The 22,480-nt window shown below is 49.8% G+C and overlaps 1 protein-coding gene and 1 long non-coding RNA gene across 8 annotated transcripts in view; one reads left to right on the forward strand and one right to left on the reverse strand.

Moving 5' to 3' along the window:
• The window catches only part of SLC1A2 (solute carrier family 1 member 2), a 152,334-nt gene that overhangs the window by 34,188 nt on the left and 95,666 nt on the right, over nt 1-22,480 (forward strand). Inside the window, exon 1 of one of the 7 annotated variants that reach the window (XM_025452470.3) lies at nt 2,187-2,560. The exons of the other annotated variants lie outside the window; for them this stretch is intronic. Within the exon in view, the coding sequence (XP_025308255.1) occupies nt 2,529-2,560 (32 nt within the window). The 5' untranslated portion in view covers nt 2,187-2,528. Of the gene's footprint in view, nt 1-2,186; nt 2,561-22,480 lie in introns of those variants that run through there. 7 annotated transcript variants of the gene reach the window in all.
• On the reverse strand, nt 16,864-22,004 carry LOC125752884 (uncharacterized). Its single transcript, XR_007403458.1, has 2 exons — nt 21,482-22,004; nt 16,864-17,234 (listed from the first exon to the last, which is right to left on the reverse strand). It is a non-coding gene; the product is annotated as an uncharacterized LOC125752884 (long non-coding RNA).

Genomic DNA, 22,480 nt, shown 5'->3' on the forward strand with positions numbered 1-22,480 from the left:
CGCTCAACCACTGAGCCACCCAGGTGCCCTGGCTTTTTTACTTTTGTGGTTTTGGGTGGGGAGACCAGATTCAGACTTCAGAATCAGGTTCAAAAAGGGCCATCTAAGTTCTTTCACTCCAGGGAAACGGTAATACTGTAAGTGTCTGAAGCATGCTATAAAGCATCCATCTTCTGCTTTTTGGGAGAAGTGGGAAAACTTAACGATTTGGGCTTTTGGATTTATAGGGCATCTTCTTCCTGACACATGGATTCACGATTCTCCCAAGGGCTAACGAATCCAAGATAGAACTGGCCCCGTTCCCTCTTCTCACCCCTCTTGAAGAATCAATCACCCAGTGGGGTAATGGAGACTTGAACACATGAGGCTCAGGAAGACATAAAACAGGTTTAACAGAAACTTTGTGGAAGTGAAAATACAGAGAGGTTGACAGTCCAGGAGGGGAAACACAATGTGAGGGAAACAGGAGGTAAAGGTCCGTCAACGAGTGGGTGAGCCCACAGAAGGGGGGCCGTTCCCAGTGGTCGAGCACCGACTTTGTAGCTACATAGAGTTGGGCTGGAAGCTTGACGCTCCTTCTGACTGGCTGTGCGATCTCATGCAAGGTATCCAATCTTTCTGAGCCTCAGTATCTTCATCTGTAAAATGGGTGTGTTTTAGCACCTGCTTCCCAAAGTTGTGAGGGTTTACTCAGATTGCGTAAGGAACCGTATGACTCCTGCTTGTTGGCTGCTTTGTGCAGGGCGCTAGACTGTTAGGTGTTCGTTACGTTCATCAGCATCGGCTTCACTCAGTGGAGGGGATTACGTGGTGAGGGGTCGGTCCTTCCACACTGTGGAGGACCATGCACACCATTGGGGAAGTTTTGCATTTTTGGGGGAAAGACAACAAAATCAAAGGGTGCCGTGTGACATTTATGAGGAATAGCTGTTACACTTCATCTTCCTGAAGCACAAAGGAGGATCGTCTTGGAAGTTCCTGTCTGCCTTCCGAGGCAAATGAGGACAGTTTGGGAGTCTTTGCTGAGCGCCTGGTGTCCTCTCCCACAGCGGGGTGGGCATGACTGGATGGGCTTATGGCTTGCACTTCAACTTTCTTCTGGTGTTTCAAAAAAATTACACTTCAAGCTCTCTATTCAGATTCTTTTGGGTGCTTTCCTCAAAGGGACAGAAGGGGGAAAGTTTATTGGCTTAGGTCCCTGGGATTTCTAGGGATTCAGTGGCTGCAGACAGAGTGGGGCCAAGGGTTCAAATGGTGTCACGGAGCTCCTGTTCCCCTTCCCATCTCTTGGCTGGGCTTTCCTGGGTATCTTTGTTTCAGGGACCCGTGTGTCCTGCTGCACGAAGCTTACAGCATCCTCATGCGTAATGATCCCGGCGATAAGGAGTGCCTCCTTCCTGCTGCTTCCAAGAAGAGGCCCAGGGAACAGTCTCTCTCTCTCTCTCTCTCTCTCTCTCTCTCTCTCTCCTTTTTAAGATTTTATTTATTTATTTGGCAGAGGGAGAAAGAACACGGGCGAGGGGAGCAGCAGGCAGAGGGAGAGGGAGAAGCAGGCTCCCCACTGAGCAGGGAGCCCGATGCGGGGCTCGATCATGACCTGAGCTGAAAGCAGACGCTTAACCGGCTGAGCCACCCAGGCGCCCCAGGAACAGCCTCTTTAGCTGGATTTCAGTAGCTCCTGGGCTGGCCACCTTGGGAAAGGGTTGTCTGATTGGCCAGGTCTGGATCCCCGCGTTCACTTCTGCGGAGCCCACCAAAAGGCTGGTCCCCCAAAGAGATCCTGAGAAGACCAAAAAGCAAAGAAAAGAAAGGAAAGGAGGGAGGGAGGCAGGAAAAAGGAAAAAGGGCCATAGAGGACTACTGCAGACTCCTAAGTACCTCGGGGTGGGGTGCCTTACGTCTGCGCTCTGCAGGACTGAATTCCAGTTTGGTTCACCAACGACTTTTTTCCTTCTGTCTTTCTCACCTCCACCCCCTACATGTGTGTGATTTTTAAGTCAAGTGTTGCTTTTAATCACCTGAAGCTTCCGCAGTTGCTGTGAAGCCCGGGTCTTTAAGCTTGGGGTGTCATTAGTAGCATACCAGCCACCCCGTGCTGCTTAACTTCTCCCTACAGACTCTAAAAATACCCGGAGGCGCTCACAACAAACAGCGTGGCCCTGTGTGCGCAGGCGCCGGCACGTCCCGGCTGCCTCTCTCGAGTGCCTTAGCCTGTCGCTGGAGAGAGAGCCCTTGGCTCGCTCGGCTCTATTCTTTATTTTTGACTTTTCGTCTTGGCTCACCTACACTGCTGTTTATGCAGAGGAGAAAGAAAGGGTGATTGATGGAACGGGATTGACTGGAAGCAAGGGAAAGAGGGAAACAAACACCAGCCTTGCTCCCACTGTGTTTTTGCAGCTTGCTGTGTAGACCTGAACTAAGATGTGTCGAGAGATCAGACCAGTCCAGGGAGCAGCCAAGATTAGCTGGGATTTAAAATAAAACTCTTTAACAGGAGGTCACCTAGAATAACTCCCACGTATGTATCCATGAAGAGGCCTGAGGACCATATCCGGAGAAGGTTAGTGCTTACAAAGTGACCACCAGGGCCACGACCCGGGCTGTTTTCCAAAGGCAGAGCAGAACCCAGTCCCCTTTCCGTGGAATTCTTAGGTGGAGTTGAGCCAGCCAGGGAATGGAGGTTTCCTTGTTTCAAGGAGGTGTCCCATGTTACGGGGCTGATGGAGCATCACCTGCTCCGTGTCTAACGGTTCGGGGACCTGCCTCGTGCTGGTTGTCTTACCAAACCCATGACCACTTGGGTTCTTTGAAACCCGGCCAAGGGATTAAACGATACAATTAGATGGGTCATGAAAATATGTGAGCCATGTACAGATGTGACCTTTTAAAGATCGCCTGCAGAAATCAGATGTCTCCTTAACAAGGTAATGAACCTGAACCCAACATAAGCATGCAAGGAAAGGCTTTTGCTGCCGGCGCGTAAATGGAATCTATTAGATGTCTCTAGTGATGATCGTGGAAAGGAAAAAAGAAAATACACAGCTTTTTACCAACACCACGGGTGTGTTCACTACAGGGAACATTTGTTTTAGCTGTTGGGGATTGCCACGCGATGAATGGATTGCCCAGAAGTTGCTCTGAGAGCAACCTTTCAGTTGGCGGGTGTTATGGCAGGCTTCTGGGATTTAAATGAAAAAGTTAAGCCTTGTCGGGTAAGCATGAGTAAGTTCTTGGGACAGAATGTACTTAGCATTGTTTCCATCCATACGTGAGTGGAGGAAGCGTATGTACCCCGGGACATATGCTTCTCATTGGAAAAATACGATCAAATGTCTCTCTCTGGACTGACTCTCAAGGAAAGTCCTTGGCATCTTCTCAAGCCTTAAGTGAAGGCTTCTGAGCTCCCAAATTGCTAGGTGGTCTCTCCCAAGGAACATGTCAGAGACAGGGGCGCCTTGTTCTTTGTGGGTGGGAGTTTGCTCCTCCAGGATTTCACGTCTGCCTTCTTTTAAAAGACATCCATTGCATTTTTATTTTATTATTTTATTTTTTTAAAGATTTTATTTATTTATTCATAGAGACAGAGAGAGAAAGAAGCAGAGACACAGGCAGAGGGAGAAGCAGGCATCATACAGAAAGCCTGACGTGGGACTCGATCCAGGGCCTCCAGGATCACGCCCTGGGCCGCAGGCGGCGCTAAACCGCTGCGCCACCGGGGCTACCCTGCATTGCATTTTTAAATGCAATGGCCTAAATGTGGCAAAGGCTTTGAATAGTTTTGTGAATCTGGGCAGTTTAATAGCCATGTTAGTGATAATAATAGCAACCATAACAAGAACTGACACTTTATTGTGCTTTCCTTGTGCCAGGCTCCACTTGTGTGCATCACAGATTCTGATGCACTTAATCCACAAGCTCCTCCACAGATTTATCTCTCTATCTTCTCCTTCTCCTTCCACAGCCACGATTAGTCAACATGTCCCCTTTCCAAGATGACCAGCTTCATTGGCAGCTTTTAACTGCAGCCATCAGACTTGACTCTGAACAGGTTTTGACTCAAGAGAACCACAGATTGTATATTTGTTGGGAAACGTGGTTGCCTTTTACGCTCTTGTGAGTTTTGTGAGGAGTAAATCCAAAGCACACCATTTATTAGTCTAGTTAAGGGATTACGTTAGAGGCAAAAGACACATTTTTCCCCCCCAGCCCTTCTCGAACACATTTGAAAGGTTCTTGTTTTATGCTAACTAGTTAAACTTCATGGAAAAGAAGGGCAGTGGACTTTTAGAGTCTCTCTGCTGATGTGAATGGGAAGGGGGAGTTTTTTTTTTTTTTTTTTTTTTTTTTGGAGATAAAGGTTTTTAACAAATCAGCCGGGCTTGTGACAACTTTAAACTAGCTTTGGGGCTGCCAGGGTTAATGTCCTTTTTAGGCTTTTCCTCCGTGTTTGGTGAAAGGTGTGTAATATGCAGCAGCGAGCTGCTTTAGGATTGCTGTCTTCCTAGGAGGCAGGGTCCCCCGAGCGTCTTACGTGTCATCATCCACACAGTGTTTCAGAATAATCAGTCCCTTAGGTAATAGTGTGCAAAGGCATCAGGTTGCTTCCACTCAAGCCTGTGTTTTTAGGATCTGGGGCCTCTGTCCTTTCCTAAGTTTGTGTATTGCTTTTCCTTTCAGGGTGCAGAATCCTAAACTGGGACTGGAATGCCTTTGGGGGATGGGAGGCACTGATTACATTTCCAAGTGCAAAACCGATGGACCCAGCTCCGATCGAGGGGAGCTCGCCTGGTTCCATGTGGCTTTATTCTTCTGGTTGAAAGTACTAAGGGAACTTCCAAGAGCTGTGCTGGTGTCATTTGTTGTGCGCAGGTGTTTTCGTTTAGAAATGCCCATGTCGTGAAGCAGATGGGGAACCTGGGTTTCTTAAAGAAAAACCCATGTTGGGATAAAGGAAAGGGATATTTACAGTTGCCGAGATAATTTAGATCGTGTAGGTCTCCAAAATAGATGACTGAGGCCAAGAACCAAAGAAAACAAGGGACACAAACAAAACAGACCGACCAACAAACAAAAACGACTGTCCTTGTTTGGGGTCTAAATTATCTGCATTTGATAAACGTGGCAGGCAACGTCAGCTGGACAGGGGCAAAATCTGCATAAATACACCCAACCAGGGCCCGTCTTTGAGGGTTGCTTTTCAGGGGTCACTGAGAGGAGGTTCATGGCTTCTTAGCTGCTTGGTGATTTTTTTTTTTTTTCCCGTGAGTCTTCCTTGGGTGCAGGATGAATGGAGAGAGGAGCCTGGGCTTTGCCCATCAGATGACCTGGGGTGGCCACCTAGCTGTCTGGGTGGGCAACCTCTGAGCCACAGCTACCTCATTTGCATGTGGGGTTGGTAACTGCTCCCCTCAGTATTGATCAAATGGATCCCTGGATATAAGGCGTCTGGGACCCAGTGTGGAGAAGCATGAAATGAGCTAATGCAGGCAGTGTTTACCTCCTTGCCCTGTGCCCAGTTAGCTGGAACCAGGCCTCTGTTTCTCCCTCACCCCCTTGGCTGCCAGCCATCCTGACCCTCACGAAGACCCCTGGGTCTCTCTGGCTTGCCAGTTCGCCCACGTGTGCCAAACCTGTTGCATTTCTGGAAGCTGGCTCCTGCCTGCAAAGTAGTCCTTTAGCTCCCAAGTGATCCAAGCCTTTCCTGGCCAGCGGCCATCGAAGTGTGGGGGGGCGGATAGGTTTGTAGAATAGCATCGCTGAGGATTTAAGTCCGAGGGAAAGACAGTCTGGAAGCACGTGGAAGTAATCTGTTCTCCTGAAGCAGGCCCAGGCTTCTAAATCCAAGCGCTGCCAGCTTTTGGTGTTGCTGTTCTCCACAATTTAAAACAGATTTGATGTCAAATGAAGGATACTGACTCGCCTGCATAGGTGGCAACAACGTAATTACAAAGATCAGACACATTAGCTTATGAAGGAAGAATGTCAGTGGTTTTGATCACTTGTCATTTGTCTTTCTAGTTTGTTTTCTCCACGCCGGATTTAAAAAATGTCTTAGATCATTTTAGACTTTTGAAAGGAGAATTGCCAAACTAAGACGTTCCCGGGTGCCCCTGGCTCAGCTTCCCGTAATGGTGACATCTCACACAACCAGGGGACGGTGGTTAAAACCAAGAAATGAACCCCGCTCTGATACAGTTGACTTAGAGCTTGTTTGGATTTCCCCAGTTTTCCCACTAAGGTCCTCTCTCCTGTTCTGGGATCCAATCCAGGATCCCACATTGCACTTAGTTGTCTGGTCTCCTCCCGTGGCGACAGCTTCTTAGGTCTTTCCTTGTCTTTCACAACCTTGAAACTTTCAGAGAGGATCGACTCGTTATTTTGTAGAATGTCTCTCAATTTGGGATTACCTGACAACTTCTCCATTCCTAGCTTTTTAGTTGATTCTTCTACATAGACTTTGTTGTGCAGGCTGGGGATCCAGTGACAAAAATGGACACTCCAAGGCCCAGTGAATTATCAAGTTATTTCTGAGACTAGCCTGGCTGGGGATTACAGATCCTGGAGGTTAAGAATATGGTCTCTGGAGCCAGATGACCCGAGTTTCCTTCCTGGCTCTGTGACTTACCTGCTTGCTGTGTGACCTTGTGAATGTGACTTGACCTCTCTGTGCCTTAATGTGTTCACCTGCAAAATGGGAAATGCTACAGAACTGACTTCATAGGGTGCAGGTGAAGATTAAGTGAGTTCAAGCATAAAGCACATAGAGAAGTGCCTTGTATATAGTGATCCCTGAGCATATCTTGGCTGGTACCACTGCTACATCTTCACCCTCCAGCTCCCCCACAATGAAGTCGGAGTTGGGTGACATCCTGATGTCACTTCTCAGGCCTGCGCATTCAGGCACGGCTCTGACCAGAGTGATGCATTTGTAGCAAAGCCCTGGGGTTTTGGGACATGGTCCTCGTGTCCCATCTAGGACACCTGTTTCCACCGGAGGGTTGGATCTTGGCCGCCAGGGCCTCCAAGTTCAGTCTCCAGGGCCTCCTGGCTGTGCGCTTGTTGCATCCGGGGCCCCCTTTCTGTCCTCTGCTTTTCTGTCCCTTCTGTTCTGCGTTCCCCCCGGGCCTCTCACCTTGGCTCCCTCTCTTTACCTTGTTCCTCTGAACTGACATGAGGATGTGAGGCAGGGTGGTTGCAGACCCAGCTTCTCTAGGACGACTGGCCACGCTGGATTCCCCTCTCCATCACTTAAAAATTCACTTCGATCCCTGTGCTTTATTATTGTTGTTGTTGTTGTTGTCTCTAAAAGGGTCTAATGTTAGTAGTGATTATCACCGTTAAGTTGACCAGAGCTTTATGGCCTGTGAGTCACCGCTGTAAATGTTACCTGTTGTTTTATTTAATCCTCATCACAATTGTGCGACATAATATCCACATGATCCCATTTTACAGATGAGGAAACTGAGAAATAGAAAGTCGAAGTAACTTGCCCGAGATCACAGAGCGAGGATGTGGAACAGTCTGGTTCAAACCCAACCTGGCTTTGGCGCCCACGCGCTACTCACTGTGGTCTTGGCCGCATGGGGTCTCAGAGGGTTCTGCGGGGGTTGAATAAGATGATCTATCTAAAGCACTTAGCGAAGTGCCTGGCTTAGAGCGAAAGCTCAGCAAACTTCAGCTGTTATTAATCCCATGATCTGATTTCTGTTCCTTTGGCTCGCGGTTCTCATGCTTCAGGGATGCAGCTTCTTAGCGTTGGTTCCCTGACTCAGAGCTCTACCCCTTTGGGCCTGCAGCCCCCTGCCTAGCAGATGGGGTCACCCGCAACCCTCTACCTTGATATAGCTCAGCCTGAAGTCCTCTATCGATTTCTGATGGACTCAGGGTCTAATGTTTTCACTTCTTTTCCACTTAGTTTCAACTTGCACCTCTAACCTTTGCTTCTTGCTTCTCTGTCTCTGGTTTGGGGCTTCTTCCCCTCACCCGCAGCCTGGCTTCAAGCCTGCCCTGGACCAGCCACTTCCCGTCCTCACTCTGTCCCTGCGATTTGTCGCGTGGCACCGCCTGGGGCAGGTCCTCGTGATGGGCGTCCCTGCTGGGTCTGCCCAACTCAAGAAGGGGCTCACCCCTGAGATGGAAGTGGCAGCACTTGGCCATGGGCCCCGAGGCCTGAAAGAAGGTATTCAAGGAGAAAAGAGTGCAGAAGGACAGCTGGAGGAGGGACGAGGCAGGAGGTGGCCAGCATTTTGTTCCCTGGTCCCGGGAAGCCCTTTCCCTCATTCTGTGCCTGGAGGCCCTTCATGTTCTCGCAGGCTCCGTGCCAGCCCCCAGAGGAGGCCCTCTCTGGGCCCGGGACATGGATTAGGCCCTGCCTCGGTGGGTCCCAGTGCCTCTGGATGTCACAGGCCTGACTCTCTGGCCGTCCCCTAAGGCAGGAAGGCATCCTAGGCAGCGTCCAGGCTGCTAGATGAACTCAGGCACGTTACTGAAATCCTCTAGCTTCTTCAGCTGTGTGATGGGGATACTAAGGGCACCGACCTCACAAAGTGGGGCCTGAGACTCTGAATTTGCGTCTCCGGGGTGATGGTTGCTTAAGTGCCCTCTCATTAGCGAGAAGTTGAGCACGTTAATGGAGCCGGTTGTGCTGCTGCCTGTCCGACGAAGCATCAGGACTGCAGCAGTGATACCGCGTCCTTGCCCCACCGGTGCGTCTCTCCCAGACCTTGAGTGATGCGTTTGCAGCAAAGCCCTGGGGTTTTGGGACACGGTCCCAAACAGGACCCTTGAGTGTGCTCTCCCTCAGAGAAGGAAGACAGAGCCTTCCTTTGCAGGATGTCCTTTCCTTTGCCTGATGTCCAGGCATCCCCAGCATGTTCTCCAATTCGGCGGCACCAAGGAAACCAAGGCTGCAGGTTCAAATTCAGCTTCTCAGGGGACCAGGCAGCTACGCTTTGCTGCCCGGAGCCAGACTGCAGCTCGCCTGCCGTCAGGCACCGACGTGGCCTGGGAGGGCCGGTGAGGCAGTGAGCCCGACCCATGGGTAACAAGAGGGTGGTCCCGAGGGCCTGGCTGTGCTTTGGCAGGTGCTCCGGCAGGTGCTCCAGCAGGTGCTCGCCCAGGTCGGAAGGAACAGAGTGAATGTGACCTGTGGCCACGTTGGTGCCATATCCGGGTGGGGAGCGGAGCCTGAAACAGGCCAGAGGATACGGTGAGAGGCAAGGAAACAGGACCCGCTTGGGAAGTGTCCGTAGTGAGAGCTTCAGTGACTTTGCCGGCGTGGCCTGGCGACGCAGTGGGACTCAAACCCGCATCTGACCGGCCGGAAGCTCTGAGCTCCTCGTGACTAAGCCACGCTGTGGTCAGGATGCAGGTAGGTGATAGGGCCTCACGCCAGGTGTGAGGTGGGTGTCCTGATGACATGGAAGATGATCTCAGGGGCCCCAGGAGACGATTGGGGGTATACTGCTGACAAATTCAGTGATGTCACATCATATGGCCAGATGGTCATTTCCTTTCTGGATTCTTTGATCTTTCTCATTATGACAAGGTTATAACGTGCTACTGTGTTTCACTGCCACCCTGAAACCTTTCAACTCCCTTTTAAATCTTTTTAAAAATATTTTATTTATTTATTCATGAGAGGCACAGAGAGAGAGAGAGAGAGAGAGAGAGGCAGAGACACAGGCAGAGGGAGAAGCAGGCTCCATGCAGGGAGCCCGACGTGGGACTCGATCCCGGGACCCCAGGATCATGTCCTGGGCCAAAGGGAGGTGCCCAACCACTGAGCCACCCAGGCATCCCCACTCTTTTTTTTTTTTTTTTTTTGCGTAGGCTCCATGCCCCGTGTGGAGCTCAGTGTGGGGCTTGAACCCGTGACCCTGAGATCAAGACCCTGTGCTGAGATCTCAAGAGTTGGGTGCTTAACCCACTGAGGCACCCGGGAGCCCCTCAGCTTTCCTTTTTAAACAGAAGGCGGGCAGCAGAAGCCCCACAGCAAGTAGCACCTAACTCGAAGTCAGTAAAAATGTTCTTTGTTTTGTGCATTTACACACGCCCCTTTCTAGTCATCAGTGCTACTGATTTTCCATCCAGGGAAGTAACGTAAAAACTCCTCTCAGGATGTACGTGCATTTAAGGACAAAGGATCGGTCAGTGCTAAACGCTGTTAACTGACGGATAGCGGAGATGGTGTTCAGACATGGCAAAAATAGCTGCGTGGCCGCTGTGAGTGACCCGGGCATGGGACCTGCTGCTACAGGCCTGAGATGTAGCACGCGGTGTCAAGGACGGAGGGAAGGGGGAATGCAAGGGAGGAAAGAAAGGAGCAGTTTGTAAAGTGGATGAGACAGTCTTTCCCTTGAGAGTTTGGGTCTGGATCTAGCTTGTTCTCCAGGCTGATGGATCAAGTAGGAGATGGAGAAAATGAAGTTGGTCTTGGTCCTCATGGAACCGCAGAGGCGGAGTGCCCGGAGTGGAGCTCGGGTCTCAGGCTGGGATCTTGCATTGCAAACGGGGCGGCTCCAGATGGGGAGGGGAGCGATTTCCCCCGGGTCGCCCAGCCACAGGGTGACGAGAGCTGTCATCCGTCTCCAGGCCAGGATCCTCATCTTCAGACTCTTTCCCCCACATAGCTACCAGGCCTGACTGGTTCCAGTCTCCCAGTCTCTAGGTGCCACCAGTTCCGGCTCTGCACACGCACCGTGAGTTACAGAGAAAGAGAAGAAAGCAAATGGTCATCTCCGGGTTCAAGGAGACAAGGCTATGCTGTACCATTTTGCCCTCAGACAAGTATCATTTGGAAGGTAGGCAGCCCGGGTCTCCTATGGGGGGGTCCGTCAGAAGGGTCCCCCAGGAGCGATAAACCCTGCACCAGCCAGCTTTCACCAGGTTACGCTTCCGTAACCACAAGCCCCACACCTTGGGGCGGACAACTGCAAAGTTAGTTTCTTGCTTCTGTCACATATGGTTGCAGGATGCCAGTGGCAGGTGTCCTCCGTGGATCCTCCGTGTGGGGCGAGACAGGAGGCGCAGCCCCCACCCTGGTCATGCCTCTCTTGAGGCAGAGATGGGAAAAGAGGACAAGGACAGAACTAACGTGAAGGTTCTCGATGCTGCTTTCTGGGAGGGATCATGTGTTACTCCTATTCTGCATTGGCCTGGGTTCCTAGAGGAAGATTCTGGATCTACCATTTGGGAGGTGCAGGAAATACGGGGAGGTCGGTAGGGAGGTGGGAGGCCGCCAAGAGGAGGAGGGTTATCAAGTCTGCTACGGGTGTGGGCAGCTCCTGTTCAGTGCCCCGAGGAAATCACCGGGACGGGACAGGCAGCGAGCTCGGAGCTGTCCCCTGGAGGGGCGGCGGGGGGGGTGGGGCTGGTGTATGCAGGCCTGCCCATCTCTGGCTCAGGCTGCTCCCGGGGGGGTTAATTCCCCAACACTCGTGGCCTGCTAGCTCCTGGGGGAGGGCGCTTGTGGCCGGAGAGCCCTGCCCCGGGGAAGGGGAGACAGGTGGGTGGGCCCCCGGGGTCTGTGGCGAGCTGTCAGGCCCTTGGCCACAGGTAGCTGCAGGGCAAAGCATGTCTTTAGGGATGAGGGAAGGGTCATCTTCCTGCAGAGGTGCCGCAGATATTTGGGGGCCGAGATACAACTCCCCGCAGGTCCTGAGCCGTGTGTATGAAGTCAGTGAACTCCAGTCGGCAGCGTGGGTGACCTTTAACTCGGAGCTGCCAGCTGGACCAGCGGCCTGACCCCTGCCCCGTTGACATCTTGGGCCGATCATTCTTTGGAGGGGCTGTCCCCGTGCACTGTGGGATATTTAGCTGCACTGTGGCCTGTGCCCATGAGATGCCAAGAGCATTTCCCGCCTCTAGTCGTGACAACCAAAAATACCCTTAGATATTGCCAAGTGTCCCCCTGGGGAGCAAAACTGCCCCTCTGGAGAACCACTGATGTGAATCATTTACACAGTGCTAATTCCCAGAGAATTGCCTGCAGGCAGTGTAGGTGCCTGGATGGAGTTGCTCTGGGCCTAGTGGAGAACCTTGTGTTGCAACACTTTGAAATAGGTAAAGAAAACAGAAATAGTTCGGGAGAGGGAAGCACCTGTTCTGTTGAGGGGAGGGGGTGGTCAGGGAAGGCTGTGCAGAGTCAGAGATAGCTAAGCAAGGTTTTCTTTCTTTTCTTTTTCTTTTTTCTTTTTTAGATTTTATTTATTTATTTGAGAGAGAGAGAGTGTGTGGGGATATGAGTGTGGGGAGGAAGAGAGGGGGAGGGACAAGCAGACTCCCTGCTGGGTGTGGAGCCCGATGCAGGGCTTGATCTCACGACCCTGAGATCATGAGCTGAAATCAAGAATTGGAAGCTCAACCACATGAGCCACACAGGTGCCCTTAACCAAGTTTTGAAGGATGAGGAGGAGTTTTCCAGATGAGTGAGCTCCACGTGTGGAAGTTAAATAGTCTTTTTTTTTTTTTTTTAAAGATTTTTATTTATTTATTCCTGAGAGACACACAGAAAGAGGCAGAGACACAGGCAGAGGGAGAAGCAGGTTCCACGTGGGGAGCCCAATGTGGGATTTGATCCCACAACCTGGGATCATGACCTGAGTCCAAGGCAGGTGCTCAACCACTGAGCCACCCAGGCGCCCCTAAATAAGTCTTTGCTGGCCGTAGTGACTTGGGAATGCTGTTCCAGCTGCTGGGAAATGCCGACTGCGGGTCTTCCCCACTCAGAGCAGACTGCAGGACTGTAGCTGAACCAGCTGGCCGTGTGCTCGATCGTGTGTAAGGAGCAATACCAAGGGCTTTGGGGGCCCTTAGAGGAGGTGCCCAAATGGCACAGATGCAGCTCCCCCTCAGAGGGACCAGAAATGCCTTTACTGTATTATCTTGGTCAAGAGACAGAAGGCCAGGTATTTCTAGTCTTCTCCCCCGGTTTCATTTCTTGTCCCGTCCCCTGTGATGTTCGCAGCGGAGTGTCGTGCAAAGAAGCTGGACGTGCTTTTGTTACCTAACCTCTCTGCCCCCGTTTCTGGTTACGTGGGGACCAGCAGGCTCTCTCTTGCCAGCCCCACAGCCTGGCATTAGCCAGACAACGAAGTTGCCCAGATGGATCTGATCTCAACCCTGCTGTGCCATCAACCGGGTGGGGACCTCTCTGACTCCATTTTCTCATTTTCCCACCCGTGAAGTGAGTATAATGCCCACCTTATGGGATTGTCTAGAGGACTAAACCGTGCTATGCCTACAGGCTCTCAGGCCTGCCCCTGGCACCCAGTAAGCACAAATGACGGTTATTACCATAAATATTATAAAATAGATAGAATTTGCAGGATAGCTATTGTATTGAGTGCAGGCTCTGCTCCAGGCACCACCGGGACATAGGGGTCTGTACATACTAACCTACGAGTACGCGTACACCGTGATTATCTCCGTTTTGCATATGGAGAAACTGAGGCACAGAGTACTGTGTACGATTAGTGTACTCAAATGCCAGAAGACCATCTGAGCAAGTGATTGCCTCGCTGGATTGTTTAGTACCTGGCGTTTCCCCGTAACATTTTGAAAAGAAATGAGGGGCTTGGCTATAGTTACTTTTTACCAGGTTTTTAGAAGGAGCGGAACCATTACGGGGTCAAAGAACTTTTCTCCCCGTTGGCCGAAGGTCCTTAGCACGCTTGCAGGAGACTAGTAAGAAGATGGTGAGCACGGATTTATTTTGAAGCACAGTGTCTGAGCTGGCTCCTCAGTGCGAGTCTCCTTGGGTGCACGATGACTCACCCCCGACTGACCCCTTCCAGAAATGTCTGTGGGAGCAACACAAAGGGAACTTTCAGCTGCTTAACACCCCCCCCCAACACCCCCCGCCGGGGCGATTGAAAGAAACCGCTGAGGATTGCTGCTTGCCAGCCTCCTGGCCAACGGCTCCAGAACAGCGGGGGGGGGGGGGGGGGGGGGGGGGGGGGGGGGGGCTTGTGTCCTCCCTCTTTGTGTCGGGGCCACATACGGTGTTCTTGCTGTTGGAGGGAGCAGACTCTGTGCCAAAGAGGTGCTTTTGTTTCTTTTTTTTGTTTCTTTTTTTGTTTTATTGGAGTTCAATTTGCCAACATATATCATATCACCCAGTGCTCATCCCACCAAGTGCCCCTCTCAGTGCCCATCACCCAGTCACCCCAACCCCCTGCCCACCTCCCCTTCCACCCCACCCCACCCCAGTTCGTTTCCCAGAGTTAGGAGAGCTGCTTTTCAATCCAGCCCGCATAGACAGAGAAGCAGCAAGGGGAACAAGCGCAGGGCCCCGGGTCCCGGGTGTCTGAGCCCCGGGCCCCCCCAGCTTGGTCCCCCGGCTTGGTCCCCCAGCTTGGTCTCCCAGCTTCTCTCAGCAGGAGGAGCATCAGCACCCAGGAGGGTGCGCGTGCAGCTCTGCATCGGCTCCGCGGGAGGATTTGGGAACCAGAGGTGTGGGTGCTCCTCTTGTGCAAATCACCTCATGAGTGCAGGGGCCGAGGCTGGGGCGCCCGTCTGCAGCTGGCCCGTGCCCTGGGGCATCCTGCTGTCCCTCTGATGCCTCCTCTGTGAGGTGGGGTTAATCCCCCCATGCAGTGTTGCCCTCAGCCCTCAGCCTAAAGCCCCGGCCCAGGAGGGCCCTGAGTGCTCCTTCTTGTGTTGGTCCCGTGGAGACGGAGCTAGGTCTGTCCGAGATGTCCCTGTGGGCACTGGCATCCTGGGGTTCTGCCACTTGCAGGGATCTTAAAGCACCCTCGGCTTCTGGATCCCGAATAGCTGAGACTTTCGGATGAGCCCCTGTTGTGCCAGTTAACAAAACCTCTTGGCAACTCAGCAAAAGAGGCCTCTGTAGCAGCTTTGCTCTCATTAACTGTGTCCCAGGCTCCAGCTGGACCCCTTCCTCCCTGCCAGGGAGCAGCCTGCTGCCTGCCTCCCCCTCAGCCATCCCCGGGTCTGCAGCAACCTCAGAACATTCTGTGTGTGTGTGGGGGGGGGAATGTGAGTACTGCGCCGGCTGCGCCTGACTAATTGGTTAGCTGGTTGTTTGCTCTTCGTGACACCCCACAGGCCGTTGTCCCCTCTGTGCCTCACACCCCCCACCACCTCCGCCTCCACCTGGCATACAGGCTCTGGGGGGGTAGTAAACGGCTCTGGGGAGAGGCAGGGTGGTCCAGTGGTCAAGCGCACGGGCTCAGGGTTTGAATTGAGAGTTTGAATCCCAGCTCTGCCGTTAGGTTACTGTGTGAGCTTGGGCAGGTTACTTGGCCTCTCGGTGCCTTCTCCTAGTCTAGAGATGGGAGTCCTAGTAGTGCCTACTCTACAGAGTTGTTGAAGGATTTTTAAACAAGCCCTTTGAATGGGCCCGGCACATAGTGAGGCTTCCATGCAGGTTAGCTGGTATTAGTACACCGCAGTGCTGGATGCCACCAAGACAGGATGTGGTTGTGGCAGCTAGAAGGATTTCAACATGGTGGTCAAGCTACCGAGGAGAGCCGAGATCTTGCTGTGGATGTGCCATGGATTCTACTGGCACCTCTCAATACCAGAGTTGTTCAGAGGACATTAAAAGCTCATAAAGTCAATGACTGTTTTGCCTAAGAAATATGTGTGGGACGGGGTACCTGGGTGGCTCAGTTGATTGGATGGCTGACTCTTGACTCTTGATCTCATGGTCATGAGTTCAAGCACTACATTGGGCTCCATTCCATGCTGGGTATGGAGCCTACTTAAAAAAATTAAAAAAAAAGAAAAAAAAAGAGAAATATTTGTGAGATGAATCAATAACGATGGTAATAAAGTATAATAGTTACCATGTGTTGCATGCTGTTATATGTATGTCGACTGATTTAATTTTCACAACAATCCAATGAGATATTATTATTCTTATTATTGCTATTATTATCCCTCTTTATGAATGACGTACTTGAGGCTCAGAGTTGTTAAGTAATCAGAGTTGAGTGGTGGAGATGGAATTGAAGTCTCAAGTGGAGCTTCAAAAGGTGTCCCCTGCCTGCTGCCTACTTACCCAGACAAAGTAACAGTCCTTTTCCAGGTGCACCAGTGCTTGTGAAAATTTCAGACTGGGGTTGAAATGGCCCAGAGGAGGGCCAGAGACAGCTTGTGAAAGAGGCACAGATGTAGTGAAGGGTGTGTATCTAGTGGGTCAAGACTTCAGGATGCAGGGCCCCTACAAAGACCCTGTTGTGGGGGGCTCTATATCTGGTTACCTGCAAAACACCTGGATGTCTAGCGTCTGGGGTAGTTGATGGTCCAGATGGCCCCCTGGCCCCTTCCCGCTGCCTTCTATCCCAGTTGAGAAATGAGGCTCCATCTTCTCTACTCCACTGCGGTCAGATTACTAATTCAAGGCTGCTTGCGTCCCACTAGACCTTTTGAGTGAAAGTCTTTAGTTATTTCTCCATGCCACAAAAATAAGTCCAACTGTGTAGCATAGGTTTAGGCCCCTCTCAGTATTTATATGGCAGGTTATTGCTTCCCAGATTATGTTCCTTGGATCAGCAAATCTATAGCATGTCTATAGTTTTTGTAGAAGAAAAATAAAACACACAAAAAGTAAGATATGTTCTGCGTTCCAGTAACCTTGGGTGTGGTTTGGTTGAACGTGTTTCTTTCCTACTGAACTTCTCAAAGCCTTTATTCACAAATATACTCTGTGAGTCTTCAAGTGTGAGCAGCTCTTTCCACTCTTACTTGGCCCCTTAACCTTTAAATCCAGGAACATTTGGGGAGATTAGTGTCCTAAAGGACACATTCCGAGAAGGGGTGCTCTTACCCACGGATGCCATTGAAGGTGACCTTGGGGACTGGTGTTCAAATCTATCGCAAAACAACAAGCGGGCCTTTCATTTTACATTTAATGAGAATATAAAACCGAGGTCCCTCAACCAAGCCCCTGAATAAATGAAGCCGTAGAATGTTGAGAATTTAAGCATAGAGAAAGGATTAGAAGGTCAGAACATCTCCGGACCTTAAAAGGAACAGGTTTCTTCCTTTTACATTGGCAATTAGGAGTTAAAGACACAGTACTTTGATGAGGCTTAAACATCTAGGAGCAAGGCTGCCGAGGATGGAGTGGTTAATGACCACGGGTGGATGCAAGGCTGGAAGACGGAGGCGGAGAGATAAGGACTGGGAGAGGATCATCTGGTAGGTGAGCGACTGGCCAGGGCCTTGTGGGTGATCTGCTGGGAGAGCCACGTGGATGACAAAACCTAGGGAGGAAACAACTGTAATTCTTTTTTTTTTATATATAAATTTATTTTTTATTGGTGTTCAATTTGCTGACATATAGAATAACACCCAGTGCTCATCCCATCCAGTGCCCCCCTCAGTGCCTGTCACCCAGTCACCCCCACCCCCCGCCCACCTCCCCTTATCCCCCCCGCCCTAGTTCGTTTCCCAGAGTTAGGAGTCTTCCATGTTCTGTCTCCCTCCCTGATATTTCCCACTCATTTTTTCTCCTTTCCCCTTTATTCCCTTTCACTATTTTTTATATTCCCCAAATGAATGAGACCATATAATGTTTGTCCTTCTCCGATTGACTTATTTCACTCAGCATAATACCCTCCAGTTCCGTCCACATCGAAGCAAATGGTGGGTATTTGTCGTTTCTAATGGCGGAGGAATATTCCACTGTATACATAGATCACAGCTGCCTAATCCATCATCCTTCGATGGATACCGAGGCTCCTTCCACAGTTTGGCTATTGTGGACATTGAACAGCTGTAATTCTTGCTTAAGGAGAGGAAAAGGACATCAAAGAGCTAAGATGATCCTGATGAGGTCTTTGCCTCTCATAATTGCACAATGTTCAAACAAACCCTTAGTGACCTTGAGTGCTCCAGCCAAATGACAACAGTCAGTAGGACAGTTTGTTACTTCTTTGACATCAGACCCCAGGCTAGGTAAACTTTAAAACACCTGACAGATTTTCCTCTGGGGTGCAGGGGGGACTGGGATGGAAGACAGAGCTGGTTGTGGCGCTAGGTGGCCAGTGCGTTCCTGGAGAGGAGAGGATGGTCAGGTCAGAAATCTTGGGAAGGGTGGGGGTGGGGGGTGAGGGGCGATGAGAAGGAGGGAATCACTGTATTCCTGGAGTAAAAAGGAGAAGTGGAAAGGTGGAACCACAGGTTATTATAAAACGCACATTAGTGCCTCCTTTGGTATGATATTTGGCAAGGATGCTTGGTTTTCCCAGAGGCTAAAGTAACGTGAGCTTCCTCGCGTGAGCCAGCTTCTCTCTAGAAATGTAGTTTCAGAGAAAAGAGGAGTACAAATTGGGAAGAGTAATCGATTTATCAGAAAAAAAAAAGGCTCTGAAATGACTCAGGAAGGTGGTGAATAAAGTCCTGCACTGGGGTCCAGGACTGGGGTCCCTGCACCCCAGTGCTCAACGATGAACCAGGCCCAGGGTAGGCTTCTTGATGAGTGTGTATTGAATGAGTCCGTGAATGAATGCATCATATTTCTATCTTCTGGATAGCATTTCCTCCCCTTTAAAGGCTTGTTTAAATAACACATTGATGAGACGGTTAGTTACGTGTTAGAAAAGTTGTGCCTTTTACCAAAATCATCATCTGTGATTGCATCTTGAAGAACTCCAGTGCCTAGAAGTAGGAGACCTCATCCTTGATGTGTACGTCCGTCCTCTACATTCAGCCCCACTCTTTCTAGAGGTTCTAATGTTCCTGTCTTCAGAAATACTGCTGAAGAACCGGGTCTAGGTAAAAAGCCATGAATCCCAGCTCTTGTGGGATTTATCCGTTGTGCGAAGCTCTATTTCCATCTGTACATACACAATAATGTGAATGACTTCATTAAGATTGTATTGTCAACTGGGGCACCTGGGTGGCTCAGTGGTTGAGTGTCTGCCTTTGGCTCAGGTGTGATCCCGGGGTCCTGAGATCGAATCCCACATTAGGCTGCCTATGGGGAGTCTGCTTCTCCCTCTGCCTATGTTTCTGCCTCTCTCTGTGTGTTTCTCTCATGAATAAATAATTTTTTTTAAAAAAAAGATTGTATCATCAACCAGTTAACCCTGATGCAAAGGCTCTTGGGTCCAAATATTCAAAAACAGAGCACAAGCAATATTGCAGTGTCAACTGGACTTGGTGTGGTGGGAAGGCCAGCAGGCTTGGTTTGCATGGTGGGAAGATATTTTCTGATATTGCTAAATACATAAGGGATTTGGTTCAACATGTGGCCCTGTGATCCTGTTAAGTATTTCTCCTTCTTGCATCACAGAGTGTGGGTGTTACAAAGACCACCAGCTTCTCTGGCTGTTTCTCCCTTTTATATTACTCCTTTTTATCTTCCAGAATTGGAAAAAAAAAAAAGCTGATGATCATTTTTATCTACTGAATGTTCACTAGGTTTTGGGAACAGAATGATCAGAATTGGGTCAATATTCAAATACTCTATCCTTTTAAATGTTGACTTCTGTTTTCAGAAGCCCAAAAAGTTGATTAAGAATAGTAGTAGGTCAAATGAAGTAGAGGTTGCTGATAGCAAGAATTCAGGAAATCAGAAAGAATAGATCAAGTGTGGGAGAGTTGAATTTTGAGGGAGAGCTCTCTGCCTGTGTTTGGCACTATGGCTGATACGAGGCTGGGAGGAACCCCATGGTTTTCCTTTTTTACAATGATATAAATAACTTATTCTGTGTACCTTTTGGCCCATTTCTCCTCACTATTTAAAACTAATTCCTCACAGTTCGTTTGTTTATAGTTTTTTTTTTCTTTCAAGGCTATTGATATTATGATTATAAAAGTTCTATATGCTCATTGCAGAGAATTGCTAAATTGTTTAAAGGGCATAACTAAGAAGAAAAAATCCCCTGTCATCCATGAACCAGAAGATATTATTATTAAAATGCCTCACCTCGTGGTCATAACATAGGACCATATGTATTTGAGATTATGCTCCATGCCTTTATCCCTTAGATCTGCTTTTGAGGCTACCAACCCCTCCTTTGCTAAAGAAAAAGGAACTTGAGTTATTTTGCTCTGAATTCTTGTCCTAAACTCCCTTCTTATGTCCATCTTACGTTGTGTGGGCTGTGTGTGGGACCTGCCTTATGCCCAGCTTCATGGACATGCACTTGGTTGCCATATGGGAATATGGGTTGAGAAATTACGTCTTTTATGGGGCACTTGAGTGGCTCAGCAGATTAGGTATCTGCGTTTGGCTCAGGCCATGATCCCAGGGTCCTGGGATGAGTTCCACGTGGGACTCCCTGTTCAGTGGGGAGCCTGCTTCTCCCTCTGCCCCTCCCCCTGCTTGTGCTCTCTCTCTCTCTCTTTATCAAATAAATAAAATCTTTTTAAAAAAGAAATTATGTCTTAATATTTCTGTTCTACTTTATCACTGCTGTGGCATCATTTGCTTAACCTTTTGCAATGATTGAACTGGGTCGTTTCCACTCTCTGTGTTTATAGTAGTGCTGCAAATGACCATCTCCGTCTGAATTGAATTTATTTTTCTTGGAGCTTATTCCACATATACCATATTCCCAAAATGGGGTTCCCAGTTCTGTGCATATAAAGATTTAAATTTTTGTTACCTATTTCCAGGATTACTAAATCCAAATAAATATAGCCACTCATGCCCACCCTTGTTGGCGGTGATATTTACCAAGGACTGTTGAAAGGAACTTTTGATCATCTGAGATAAGAATCAGTCATTTATCTACTAGCTTTATTTTTTCAAAAACTTTTATTTATTAGAAAGAGAGAGTGTGTGTGCAAGAGTGCAGAGTAAGTGGAACAGCCGACGGAGAAGCAGCAGCAGAGTCCCCACTGAGCAGAGAGCCTGACGCGGGGGCTCGATCCCAGGACCCTGGGATCACAACCTGAGCTAAAGGCAGATGCTTGACCAGCTGAGCCACCCAGGCATCCCTTCTAGCTTTATGTTCAAGATTCAAATTACTCATGGGGCACAAAACTATTGAAATTCTTATTGTGCTCTTACTTGGTGATTTTTAATGGTGAAGGAGGGGGAAAAAAGGCCAAATCCTACCCTCTCTAGGGGTGCTGTCTGGTGAGGGATGGTGGACATTAATCCATCACACAGATGGATTAGGGGAATTAGACTTGGTCTTTTCGGGTCAGGGAGGCTTCTCCGAGGAAGCAATGTTTGAGCTCAGATCAGAACAAGCAGGAGATGTTAGTGAGGTAAAGGTGGGGCATTGCTTCTGTGCATTTGTACAAATGGCTGGAGGAGTGGAAGCCTCAGTAGTAAGGAGACAAGAAAACAACGCCGGTGCAGCTCCATCTGCTCCCACCAGAAGGTTCTTAGCTGCTTTTCCTCCATTCTCAATCACCCTTGGTGGTGAGCTGCCTAACCGATTTAATAATAGTTTTTAAAGTGAAAAGAGAAACACCATGCATCCCAATTGCAGAAATTTTAAGATGTTAAAAATAAAAGCATATCTTAGAACCAAGGAAATCAAATACTTACTAAATTCAAGTGTCAGTCTGGAAATGTCACGAATCCTCCAGCTTAGCTTAGGTTCCTGTCGCCCTTTGTGACTTAAGTGAAACCAGCTTGAAACCCCATCTCACATTCAGAGGGCTGCAGAGCATCTCTCCCCCTTCCCAGGGATTCCTGCAGTTGTCCAAGGCGCTTTCCAAGCTGAGGCCGCCTCTGCCTTCATGCTCTCTACAACATCTCCTTCAGCTCAGGCTGCTTTTCCCCGGGGGAGCATCTTGGTCCACCCCATTCCCCAAGGTCCCCGGCCCCAGGGCTGCAGACGCTGCAGAGGTGGCCGATCCTCGGGTCCGAGCAGCAGCGAAGGAACAGGGGTGGCTCCCACGGCAGGACAAAGCAGCAAGCGGAGTATGATGGAACCCTGGGCCTTGCTGCTGGTCCTAGGGAAGGAGCGTGGTCAAATGGTTAAGAACAAAGTTTGTGCAGTCGGGCTGAGATTCTCAAAGCCCAGCTCTGACACTCACTGTGTCACTCTGGATAGACCACTCATGGTGCCTCAGTTTCTTCCTCTATCGAATGGGGATAAGAGTTGTAGGTACTGGACAGGATCGTTGAGGGTCTGCAGGACAGCGCTTGGAAGGATACCTGTAGTAAGTGCTTTGTAAGTGTGAGCTGTCATTACTATCAACATTATTATTATTACTGCTGTTAGTATTGTTGAAAATCCCTCGGCCACTCCTCCCAGCTGGGAGAGTCTTCATTGGCTATCATTTTATTCCATGGACTCCCCTGTGTACTGATGGGACCTCCTGCTCCCAACTCAGACTCCTCCCTCCCTTCCTTCCCCAGATTTCTCCCTCCCTTCCAGCCCCCTGCCCCGAATTCCCATTTCTTTCTCCTGCAGTGTGGTTTATCCCCCACAAATTCCCATTTCTTTCTCCTGCAGTGTGGTTTATCCCCCACAAATTCCCATTTCTTTCTCCTGCAGTGTGGTTTATCCCCCACGTTAGCTCGCCCCCTGCCATCTCA

Source organism: Canis lupus, chromosome 18 (genome assembly GCF_003254725.2).
Source record: "Canis lupus dingo isolate Sandy chromosome 18, ASM325472v2, whole genome shotgun sequence".
NCBI lineage: Eukaryota > Metazoa > Chordata > Mammalia > Carnivora > Canidae > Canis > Canis lupus.